The sequence below is a fragment of the Neopelma chrysocephalum genome, unplaced genomic scaffold (assembly GCF_003984885.1).
Source record: "Neopelma chrysocephalum unplaced genomic scaffold, ASM398488v2 Primary Assembly neopelma1_72, whole genome shotgun sequence".
NCBI lineage: Eukaryota > Metazoa > Chordata > Aves > Passeriformes > Pipridae > Neopelma > Neopelma chrysocephalum.
The window spans coordinates 5,805,900-5,818,476 of record NW_020897732.1 but is presented as its reverse complement, the minus strand read 5'-3'; the positions used below and the strand labels follow the sequence as shown (position 1 = coordinate 5,818,476).

The 12,577-nt window shown below is 40.4% G+C and overlaps 1 protein-coding gene across 1 annotated transcript; it reads left to right on the top strand.

Annotated features, from left to right (window-relative positions):
- The first annotated feature begins 1,440 nt into the window (after positions 1–1,440).
- GTPBP4 (GTP binding protein 4) lies at positions 1,441–12,364 on the top strand. Its single transcript, XM_027686866.1, has 17 exons — positions 1,441–1,543; positions 2,177–2,347; positions 3,594–3,697; positions 3,773–3,909; positions 4,531–4,631; positions 5,026–5,118; positions 5,633–5,824; positions 5,911–5,976; positions 6,674–6,763; positions 7,203–7,313; positions 7,572–7,649; positions 7,758–7,809; positions 8,393–8,493; positions 9,351–9,548; positions 10,392–10,457; positions 11,533–11,667; positions 12,167–12,364. The coding sequence occupies exons 1-17, from the start codon at positions 1,496–1,498 to the stop codon at positions 12,317–12,319; spliced, it is 1,896 nt and encodes a 631-aa protein (XP_027542667.1). The 5' UTR covers positions 1,441–1,495; the 3' UTR covers positions 12,320–12,364.
- Positions 12,365–12,577: the final 213 nt, after the last annotated feature.

Here is a 12,577-nt window from a genome sequence, read left to right as displayed (position 1 = left end):
CTTCATTTAGACCCCCTTTAGAGACTGCAAGGTTGCTGTGAGGTTTCCATGCAACCTTCCCTTCTCCAGGCTGAACAGCCCCAACTTTCTCAGCCTGTTGAGTGTGTATATATGTATGATATATATATATATGTACATACATATACGTACACTGACATGTAGCGTGCATGTACCTCAGTCCCTCCGGTTCCTGGCACCACAGAAACATGGCCACTGTGGATCTTTGCTTCTTTTCTTGTGGCAGGCACTTGGCTTCCTACTCACAGGAACAGAATAGAGAGCCCCTTCAACCAGGAAAACGGTCAGAAACAGAGTCTAGTAAGAGTAACTGTGGCGACAGGATGTGCAGGCCATGGTCAGACCACAAAGTGCTACTGGCCTATCTTATCCCCTTTTCTCTCAATTTTCCCACAGTTTTTCCTCCCTGCTCCATCTTAATCCCTCCTTCCTCCCAGCTTTGGTTCCTTCTCTTAAGATCCCATATGTCCTTCAAGACATTCTTTAAGACATATTCTTCAAGAAAGACACTGAGGTGCTGGAGCACGTCCAGAGATTGGCAAGGAAGCTGGTGAAGGGTCTGGAGCACAAGTCCTATGAGGGAGCTGGGGTTGTTTAGCCTGGAGAAAAGGAGCCTCAGGGAAGACGTTATTGCTCACTACAGCTCTCTGAAAGAGGTTGTAGCCAGGTGGGGGTCAGTCACTTCTCCCAGGCAACCAGCGACAGGACAAGAGGACATAGCCTCAACCTGTGCCAGAGGAGGTTTAGGTTGGACATTAAGAAGAATTTCTCTACAGAAAGGGTGCTCAGACATTGGAATGGGCTGCCCAGGGAGGTGGTGGAGTCACTGGCCCTGGAGGTGTTTAAGGAAAGACTGGACGTGCAATGCCATGTCTATTTGACACAGTGGTGTTCAGTCATAGGTTGGACTAGATGATCGCAAGAGGGCTTTTCCAACCTAACTGAGTCTGTGATTCTTGCACAATCCCGAGATGCTTTTCCAGGCATCCCATGAAGACTCCCATGGCTGCAGGCAGTGACCCTGGGTGACCCAAAGCTGCTCCTGCTGACCCGTGTGGTGGGTGGCACTTGGGGGACACAGAGCCGACCGCCTGCTGTGACAACCTGGGGAGGAGATGAGTCGGGGGACCCTTGGTCCTGATAAGGTTTTGGGGGTCCTTTCCCCCATCCTTATTCTCTGCTCATTTGCGGTCCTAAAGGGAATCAACTTTTACACATCAGTGAGCTGGATGAGGGTGTATTTGGCCTTCTCGGCCCTACGGGGCACAAGCCACGCCTGCCCTGAACCACACCAAGGAGCCATTGCCCGAACTCTCCTCTCAGTCAGGTGTTTCTCCGGGAAAGCCCCTACTGCCTCCCGAGCACCTCCCCCTCTCCCTCCCCTTCCTTCCTCCCTCCCCTCCCTTCCCTTCCTTCCTCTCGCGAGAGCCCCATCCCCGCTCCCTTTCCGGCGCGTGGCGCGGCAGCGGCGGCCGCAATGGCGCTGTATAACTTCAAGAAGATCACGGTGGTCCCGTCTGCCAAGGTACGGCCGCGCTCCCCTCCTGTACCCTCCCCTTCCCCGGCCCGTGCCCCGGCCCTTCGCACCACCCGTCCCGCCCGGCGGCTCCCGAGCGCCGCGCTGTCCTCCCCGCCCCAGCCGCGGTGCCGGCGTGGCCTCGGCCTTCGCCTCCCCCCCCTCCCGCGGGAGCCATGGACTCGCCCTGGGCTGGCGCTGCTGGGCCCGGCGGCCCGTACCATGTACAGCTGGGGGGGGTCCTGTCAGATGAGATCCTGAGCGGGGATCCTGGGGCAGCGCTTCTCCTCAGCCCCGGGCTGGCCCTCACGAAAATCCCTCTTGTTTTCCCAACCTGTGTCACACCGAGCCTCACCGCAGCGTGTTCTTTCAGAATACACCCCTCTGCTAAATCGAGGGGTTCAGGCACTAGTTTAAGCAAGGGGCTCGGCGTGGGCGGGGGGCAGCCCGCGGTTGTTTGAAAGGGGAACCCGACAGGGAATGTAGAAATTGCTTGTTACAAGGTGGGAACCTGCCCTGAAACACACCTGTCAAACCGTGGGTGTGCTCAGCTGGTGCAGTGCGCTCCTCCACCAAAATAAAATCGATGGCTTTACAAGAACCCAGCAATTCGTGTGATTAATCACGTTTCCTTAATTGCAGGACTTCATAGATTTGACGTTGTCAAAGACCCAGCGGAAGACGCCCACTGTCATTCATAAACATTATCAAATCCATCGGATTCGGCATTTTTATATGCGAAAAGTCAAATATACTCAACAAAATTACCATGACAGGCTCACACAGATCTTAACAGATTTCCCCAAGTTAGATGTAAGTGTTTTGTCGCTTCATCATAAAGTAACTTTGCTTGCACAGCATTAGGAATACTTTAGCAGTGTATTGCTTTTATTTGAATTTATTTTGGCCTGGGCAGCATCTTCTTGTTTCATTGTGTAGATGATTTTGAGTGGTTCCCAGTAGATTTTGCTGGGAGGACTTGCAGGCAAGTTTGTTCTGCAAAAATACTGTGTTCCTACTCAGAAGGGAAATCTATGCCCATGGACGGTCATTAAAAGTTTTACAGGCTTTGAGCTGGTCAAATATGTTTGCCAGAAGCTCCTGTTGAATGAAGAGAAAGTATGTGGGGGTTTAAGTATGTCGTGTCTGCTTATTTCTTTTTTGCGTATGCATATGTAAATTGTGCTTATGGTTAGTCTTTCCTAGAAAATATGTGCAGGAAGTAAGACATACCCTAATATATCACATTGCTTCCCATCTTCAGGTGTTCAGAAGTTACTTTGACAACATGAACGTTGTTGCAAACATGCTCTGACAAGGTGCACATACTCTTAACTTCCCAACAACTGCAACTGGATCCACGTGTCCAGTGGGGCTTTTTTATAGGCAGTTTTTTGCTTATGCTTAAATGGTTGGCCTGCAACCATATTTTTTCTTTATGTTTTCATACCCAGTGAGTATTACTGCAGAATTCCCAGAAATATCTTCTGGATATTTTTTTAACGTCACATGCTGAAAATTCTGCAAGTCAATACATAAGTAGCTGAAATACTTTGTTTAAAAGGTTTGAACCAGAGATGCTGATTCCTTGGAAAGCTAAAGGATTTATTTGGGTATTAAACCTTTCTATCTAGTCTTGCACAGAATTTAATGTAGCACTCCAAAAAAGTGAGGAATGAATAGTATTGCTGTGTTTCCAGTGTAGTATGAATTTCCTTTTAAAGACTATGTCTGTAGGCTTCTTGCAATTTCTTACTTTAAAAAAGCCTTCAGAGTTGTAATATGAAGTATTTTCAAAGCAGAAGATCAAATGGAAATTCCCTATGAGTAAGTGCAAGATTTGTTTCACAAGAAATTCAAAGTGATGAAGATTTATGCATTTAGTGACCAAGCAGATTATTTTTCTCACATAATATAGTAATGAAAACTGGTTTGCTTTTGGTGTCATTTTTGTTCCTGTACTGGAGAAAAAAAAAAAGAACTTATATAGTGTCCAAGAAATAGTCATCTTAAAGAAGGAAAATACAAGGCTTAATTTAATATTATACTTTTGTTTTAGGATATTCATCCTTTTTATGCAGATTTGATGAACGTTCTGTATGACAAAGATCACTACAAGCTGGCTTTGGGACAGATTAATATTGCCAAGAATCTGATTGACAAGTAAGAGACATTGATTTCTCTGATTTTGTACCTGCTTGGTTGGTTGTTGGCTAAATTCTTACTTTTTGTCCCCAGTGTTGCCAAGGACTACGTGCGGCTGATGAAATACGGAGACTCTCTTTACCGCTGCAAACAGCTCAAGCGTGCAGCCCTGGGACGGATGTGCACCATCATCAAAAGGCAGAAACAAAGCCTGGAATACTTGGAACAAGGTTTGTCTTGCATATAGGCTACAAAAAAGACATGTGAGTTGGATATAAAGTTTATTGTGCTTAATGGAAGTTAAAAGAATGTGTTTAGTACAGAATATAGACGCAGGAAATGCAGAAACGGTTTCAAAATCCCCAAATACTTAAGAATTTATTTTTTAACAAAATAGTTTTCTCTTTGGATATTCTTTAAATTTTGTGGTATTGCTAACCAAAAAAGTTATTAAACTTTTTTCTTTGCCTAAAAGTCACAGCCATGCTTTTATTTACCATTCTTTTCACTAACATATATTCAAAAAATAGTGCTAAACATTTTGCAGACATAATCCCTTACTTCAGACCTACTGATCCTTCGGGTTATGTTGCCTGATTTGCTGGGTTCATTCTAGCTATAATATAAAATATTCTAGCTCTTAATTTTTTAAATATTTCTGAAATTTTATTTTTAGTGTATATAGATATTTGTGTAGCCTGCAGACTACTCTGCGTTTTCATAAATGATCATATCATAATATCAGAAAAGTTATTAATTTGTATTTAAACAACTCAGTATATGTATTTTTATTCCCTTTCAGTAAAACTTAAATTATCATAGATATTTAAAAACATCTTTTAACATTTTAGTGCGACAACATTTGTCTCGTCTGCCAACCATTGACCCCAATACACGAACTCTTCTGTTGTGTGGCTACCCGAATGTTGGGAAATCCAGCTTTATAAATAAGGTATGTGAGTGGTTTTCTCAAAAATAATACTGAGGTGCCATTTAATTAAGAGAAGGTAGCATTTAAAGAATTTGGTGTCATTGTGGTAGTGTCTGACGTGAGCGGTAGCAAATTCAAGTGTCTGAGTAGAGGTTGAATGAAATTCCAGAAGGGATAAATGGAAAATTATGATAGATTTCACCCTTAAAAATCCCTATCTTTTCCAAAATAGCATGTATCCCATGAGCGTATTTTCTGATAGAAAAAATGCTTGCAGAGAAGTAGAATAACCATTTTTTAGCCTTTTTTTAGGTTTTTTTTTTCTGTAGCAAAGGAAGTGCTTTATAATTATGATATACTACTTGGAACTTCAGGAAATTTTAAATAAATGTGTGTGACTAAATCTTGTTTTAAGGTTACAAGAGCAGATGTAGAAGTGCAGCCTTATGCATTTACCACGAAATCTCTCTTTGTGGGACATATGGATTATAGGTATCTGCGTTGGCAGGTAAGAACTGTTACTATTTTGCACATCCTTGAAAGGATGGGTTATTTATAACCTGACCTGGCATTTTGTAATGGGAGTTGTGTTTTTGTGTCTTGGTGAGATGTGCTGTGTCTGAGAGCTGCTGTGCAAGGTACAGTGTGCCAAATGAGGGCAGCAGTCACAATCTGTTATGAAAATGTGCACGTATGGGTGTGTTTTCAATTTGAGGGAAGAAGTGAAATGGAATTATTGACTAAAGACTGCTCACTTTTTATCACTGTCAAATTCTGGGCCACGCTGGGGCAGTGCTTTCCCTGCCTCTTCAGTACTTGTTGTGTTGTGATACTGAAACCTTGTTCTCCCATTTCTCCATTTTCACATTCTCAGCTTGGCTGAGTTTACAGTCATTTGTGACTGAAAAGAAAAAACATTGCTGTCTTAAAAAAGACAATATTGATGGAAAATCAAGCACAAGTTCTAAAACAGTCAGTCAATTTTCCTGTAATAACACCTGACTTAATGATGCTGATTTTAGGTAGTAGACACTCCTGGTATTTTGGATCATCCCCTGGAGGACAGGAACACCATTGAGATGCAGGCCATCACTGCCCTGGCACACCTGCGTGCTGCTGTGCTGTATGTGATGGATGTGTCTGAGCAGTGTGGGCACAGCCTGGAGGAGCAGGTGGAGCTCTTCAGGAACATTAAGCCATTGTTTGCTAACAAGGTGAGTTTGGTTCATATTATTAATGAACCCCAGGGTTTTATAATATGGTAACTTGAGTTATGATTTTTTTTTCTCATTTTTATCAGCCACTTATAATTGTTGCAAACAAATGTGATGTGAAGAGGATTGCAGAACTTCCTGAAGAGAGTCAGGTTAGGATACTTCTTCCACCTTTCTCCCTGTCTTCTGACATTTACAAAAATACCGTGTTCAGGTGTTGTGGATGGTTATAATTTCTATTGGGCCAAAACTTTTCCATGATCGTTTCTTTATCAAAGTGTTTTAATAGTGCAATGGAAAGCAGCTTTCCAGGTCTTGACCCCATTTTTCTTTACTCCTGTCTAATGCAGATCCTTGCTTGAATATCATAAATGCCAAACAGCAGGTCCTCAGTTGTTTCAGGAATCTCTGACACTGTGAGAACTTTCAGTTAATGCTGTAGTTGGAAGTTAGACAATAGCCTTGTTCAGTTATCATTTCAGTGAGAGTTCGGAGACAGTCAGCACTAGACTGAGAGGTGTTGCTTGAACAGTTGCAGTAGAATGTCCTGCAGGGCAAATTCTTTTCTATTAACAGATTATAGCACACATAGGATTTGTGTTACACTGGTTTTTTTCTGCCCTTATGGGTCGTCTGTAGGTGCTTTTTAGAAAGTAGTTATTTGCTTACAAAATAAGAAAGAGATTAAATAGAGCTGTAGTTGTAAACTTTCTGTCACCCTTTTAGAGACTTAATAAAACAGCAACACGTTGCATGTGTTAATACTGGATTAAGATTTCTGTTCTTAAAGCATTAGTATGTTAAGAAATGCACACAATGTCATTATTTGGGAAAATTTTTGTATTTTAGAAAATTTTTGAAGCTTTTGAAGCAGAAGGATTTTCTGTAATAGAAACAAGTACTCTAACTGAAGAAGGTGTAATTCAAGTTAAAACAGAGGTAGGTCTCTTTTCTCTCAGTTTCATTTCAAATGAACAGCTAACATTTGCCTCACTTGTATTAATTTAATCTCAGTTAAACTGTGCATTATAGTGATAAACTTTAAAAATGTTTTCCTTTATAGCTTGTTGAGCTCCAGTGGACTTGGGTGAAAATGGAAAACAATGTTTAATACAAATCATAATTTAAAAAAAAAAGAGGGTTTTCTGAGTCCTGTTGCTTTCTCTTATTGTCAGATCAGTGCTAAAAAAATAGGTATCTGTATATGCATTTTCCCGTGATACTTTTAATATAAAATACTCCAGTGTTTTCTTGAGAGTTAGAGAGGTAAGAAATTAGAAGATGTAAAGCTGGATATTTGGGATTGAAAGCTTGTGGTGTCATTTGTTGTATCTGGAAGGCTTCATTCCTCACCTAATGTTGCCATGTGCACTTCCAGGCCTGTGACAGACTGCTGGCCCATCGTGTTGATACTAAAATGAAAGGAAATAAAGTGAATGAAGTATTGAATAGATTACACTTGGCCATGCCAACCAAAAGAGATAACAAGGTAGGCTACATGTTTACACTATTTAATGTATTTCCCAGTACTCTTAAGTAGGATAGGAATTCTCTCAATATGTGAACAGATTAATGTGGTGAAATTTTCGTATTTATTATCTGTAAGTTCCTTTCCCGGGGGGAGAGTCAGCTTGGGGTTTTGTATTCTTCAGAAATACATTACAATGCAGCTGGTGATTTGTAGCAGTATTTAAAAAAATGATTCAAAGTTCTTTTCCCCTTTTTTATTGGGATGGATTAATTCCAGGAGCGGCTGCCTTTTATACCCGAGAGAGCAGTAGCACGTAAGAAGCGCATGGAAGTGGACACTCCCAAGAGGAAGTTGGTAAGTGGCATCTCTTAATTAGGAAGTTGGCAGATGGATTTTAGATTTGCTGTATTAGCCTCTAGATTCTAGATTAGGTGGTATATAAAGCCATGTCTGTCTTTGCAGGAGAGAGATATTGAACTGGAAATGGGAGATGATTATATTTTGGATCTTCAGAGTAAGTATTACATAAGAATTGGTATTATTATTAAGCAGTAAAGTTTGGCTATTTCAGTCTTAAAGGGGAAATACCTAAACCTGACTCCTTTCAGCTAAATACCCATGCCTCCGTTTTACTGCATATTATCCTTCTGTTCCAGAACTGTTGATCTTCCGTGACTGTTTCTTGTTTCATAATGTCACTGAGTTGTTTCCCATTTTAGGCTCACAGACATAAAATGACTGGTCTGATGATTCAAGTGATTTTTCCCTTCCATTCTGTGTTGTACTACGTCATTAATTCTTGATGCTGTCTCTGTTAAGAAAGTATCAGTATGAGAGAGACTGCCTGATTGTGTTTCAGCTGGGTATTTGTTGCCTGTTATGGCTTGGCAGTGGATCATGCTATTATTGAACAGTATTTGGTGGTGGGATGGAGATCAGAAGTATTTGTGAATGTCAGAGATGCTGCCAAATTCTTGCCCCTTAGGGGATATGGTGCTTTTTTTTTTTTCCAGTTGTGTTCTGAGGGTTATTTTCTGTCACTAAACATTATTTGAAATTAATTTTGTCTTTTTATTAACTTGTCTTGTGTTTTTAAGAATACTGGGACTTAATGAATGCATCTGAGAAGTACGATAAGATACCAGAGATATGGGAAGGCCATAATATACTTGACTACATTGATCCAGAAATAATGAAAGTGAGTTTTCCATTAGTTGTTTTACAGTTTTCTTGCTTCTTTATCTCCATTTGTTTAGTGTAAGTTACTATTTGCAGATCAAAAACAATATATCATAAGAACATGTTCTTTTTTGTCTGCGTTTGCCATGAGAGAAGATACTATTTTTTGAATGATCAAGGACAGAATTTCAGAATGGAAAATTGCTTTACCTTGTCAGAATGATGGTGATCTTATCTTTTCCATCCTAAAATATGAGGTTTGCATGAGAAGCTGTATTCTTCATTCTTTGACTACAGCCAGAAGAAATGTAGCTATCAAAATTTATATATTATTAATAATATGAAGGCCATCCATCAAATTTATGTCTACTGGAGTATGATGTTAAAGGAAATGGACTGAATTCTCAATTTATAACGTTTTGATTTAATAACAAGCACTGCTTGGATTTCTTGCTGGCTGTTAAGGAGGAGTAGTGAGTGCAGCCCAGGAGCCTGCCAGTTGTGCAGTTGGGTTCCTCTGAACTGGTGTTCCAGAATGCTGAATGTCGAAAGAGAAGGGTTTTTCAGAGTGTTTCCAGAAATGGTACAGCAGGCAGAGTTCACAGGATAATACAGCTGCTCTCATGCACTGGGCAGCTTCAGGGCAGTCAGACAAAGGCAGCCAAACTAATGTGATGTGATGGAGGAAGTGTGCACAGTAATGTGTCCACAGGTTCGACATCACCAGCTGCATTAATTGTGGCTGAAGGGGTCATTCATTATCAGGTAATGTAGCCCCTTCTTGGAAGGACCTGCGTGTCATGGCCTTGGAGAAATGTAGTGTTAAGGATTGTAAGTCAAGGATCTGATTTCCATTTCACCTTTTCAAAATCTAAGAAACTGGAAGAATTGGAGAAAGAGGAAGAGCTGAGAGAAGCTGCTGGAGAATATGACAGCGAGCCAGAGAGTGAAGATGAAGAAATGATGGAAATCCGACGACTGGCAAAGAAGATCCGAGAAAAGAAGAAACTGAAAATCCTGCAGTCAAAGGAAAAAGATGTTCATGGTCCAAGGATGCCTAGAACAGCTAAAAAGGTGAGTATAGAACATGTTCTGTAACAAAATCATGCTGCTGTGTAATAACATCATGAAAACCTGGAACAGTACCAGTTAGTGGAACTGATGGCTTTTTCTCATGCTTGGCCCTCTCACTTGCTGCTTGCTTCCTTCTGTCCTCCCTGGAGTCCTGGTAACTACTTGCTTAGCTGTGGAGGCCATACCACATGAGGGATAGTAGCCCTTTCACTTTTGTGTCACATAAATGTTTCTTTTGTAAAATTCCACATATATTGCATAAAAAGTTTTTGAACAACACAGTTCAGTTTGTTTAATTGAGGTGTTTGTATATTTTTATTGTTGTTCTTGTTGGTTGGCTGTTTTAAATTCAAATAGTTAGAAGAATTAGATAATTACTTAAAATCACAATCATGTAAAATTTTTTCTGAGGCCCTCCCTGTGCTTGAAAAGATGATATTTCTTTTTGGAAGCCAGGTATCACTCTTTCTGATGGCAGAATCTCTTGTGACCGGTCCAGGATGATTGCAAATTACTAAGCTCATAACCAGACATTTTGAGAAAATGAATCTAGCTGATGTTGCTCCCAGTATCTCTTGCCTTTCAAAAAAGGCAAACTATTTATAAGATATTTAGAAAATGCTGGGCCATTGTAGTCTGTGAAGCAGGATTTATGGTTGAAGAGAATTAAGTTGAAAAAAAATGAAATGTGAAGGTAGGACTTCAATTATCCGCTTGTGGGATGTGACAAAGGAAAAAATATATAGTGAATATACTGGGCTTGTGTTGGTATACTGAGACAAAAGATAAGGTGGAACCATTCTTTTCTGAAAGAAATATATTTTCGTAACTGTCTTTTTGCAGGTCCAGAGGAAGGTGCTAGAGAAAGAAATGACTGATCTTGGACTTGACATGACTAATAAAGATGATGTAAGTTTTTGCTAATTAAACACAATGTTTATCAAAAAGAGATTTAAATTTAAATGCGTATTACAGTCGGCACAAGAGGGGGGGATCTATTAAGGACAAACTAGGAACTTCAGATGAGGCAGTTGGTACTGGAATTTTTTGAGTAATGTGATCAAAACAGGTTGGGTAAGCTGAAAAACTAAACTGACATTTAGCAAGAATCACATATATATGTGCACTGCTTTCTTGGAATTTATGTAGGATTCAAGAGTGGTTTTGGTTAAACATACTTCTTAATTTTCAAGTCTGCTTTGTTAGATGAGACTACCAGAAATAGTAATAATGACAGGTCAGGCTTATCTTTTTACAGTTCACTCATTCTCTGAGCTGTAATGCAGCTGGCATCTTTAGATAAAGTAACTAAAGCTGAAGTCCTTCAAACATAGATTTGGCTTCAGGAGACATTTCATTTTAACTGAAATTAAAAAAAATCCATTTTGTGCAGCAAATCCAGCAGTATTATGGCTCTCTAGGTCTTGAGACCTCAAATTCTTTAGCTAAACAAGGAGTTAGGAAACAAGGAATGTCAACACTGTCTGAAGCAAGCACTTACTGTTCTCAGAGCTGACATCCATTTGATGTAGGAATGATCTCAGTGAGAAGGAGTTTAATACTTATGTTTAATACTTATGCTGTAGCATGATAAGTCTTCATATCTGAAATTCTTAGGGCTTTGCCCTGGACACAGGACACTAATCAGGGTAGGTTTCTTCATTGCTTTTTTGCTGTTGCAAAATTGCTTCAGTATTGCTATCCATTAATTTGTGTCTTTTTATGGATTACTTACAGTCTACTCACAAAACCCAGAAAACTGTAGTTAGTAATTGTGGAGGAAAGAAGTTAATATTCATTGAAATTTGAGTGTTAGTGAGGACAGGGAGTCAGTGACCAACAGCTGACAATATCTTTACGCTACTATGGAATAACCCATATAATTTATCACAGCAGTACATGTCCTGTTTTTCCTCTGATTAGAAGTGGAGCATGTCTGAGCTGATTCTGGTTTTAATGACTAAAGTGATGCTTTAAATTTCAGGCACATTATGTGAGAAGGTCCCGTAGCACCACAAGGAAACGTAAACGTGATGAGTCTGAAACCCCCACGTCCGTGGCGCGGAGCCGCAGCTGCTCCCGCACACCCCGGGATGTGTCTGGACTTCGTGATGAAAAGGTTTGTTATTTACCTCTATGGCACTTAAACCATCCGCTGGGATACTTCAGAGCAGGCTGGTTGTGTTTTGTCCAGAGTTCATGTTGGGTCTCTTTGCAGCTTCAGCATCTTTTCATTTGAACTCTGTATTTCAGGAACACCAAGCTCCCTCTTAAAAGTAACATGTAACAATACAGACCAAGGGAGCACATCTTAAATTTTTGTCTCTAAATCGAAGTCTGAGGGAAGAATTCTACAAACTGTGGGTTCCACCTCTAGTGAGTGAGGAATTCCAGGGGTAACATGATCCTATGTTAGTGTACTGGAAAAAGTTCTGCTAAGGAGGGTTAGTGCCACCTGCAGTGATACTGCTCCGGAGTTGCACATGGTGGCATGTGCTGGGTGTGAATGTCCTTGTTAAAACCATCCAGCTTACTGGGTTTTTGAAAGGTAAAGCTTGTTACCCAAGTTACTGGGGAAGTTACTCTGCATGTTTGGTTTTTTGTTTGTTTTTAAATAGATGGTGAAGAAGGTCAAGACCATGGCAAAGAAAGCTCAGAAGAAGATGAATCGCCTGGGCCGGAAAGGAGAGGCAGACAGACACATATTTGACTTGAAGCCAAAACATCTGCTGGCTGGAAAGAGAAAATCTGGTAAAACACAGAGAAGATAAGCAGTCTTGTGAGTCAAAATTAAAAACTAATTTTATTAAAACTAATTTATAGTCCTGTCTTCCTTTTAATAATAGAAAATGTTTAAGAAGCGTGTAGTTTGTGTTAGTGATTAAGATAATTCAAGCTAAAAGTTCTAATACCTTGATCTTGCAGTTCTTCTAAGCAATACCATGAGAAATTTCTCAATACCAGTGGCAGAAACCCATTTCTGAACAGACATAAAAGTTACTTTCTGTCATTTTCTTATTCCTGGCTCT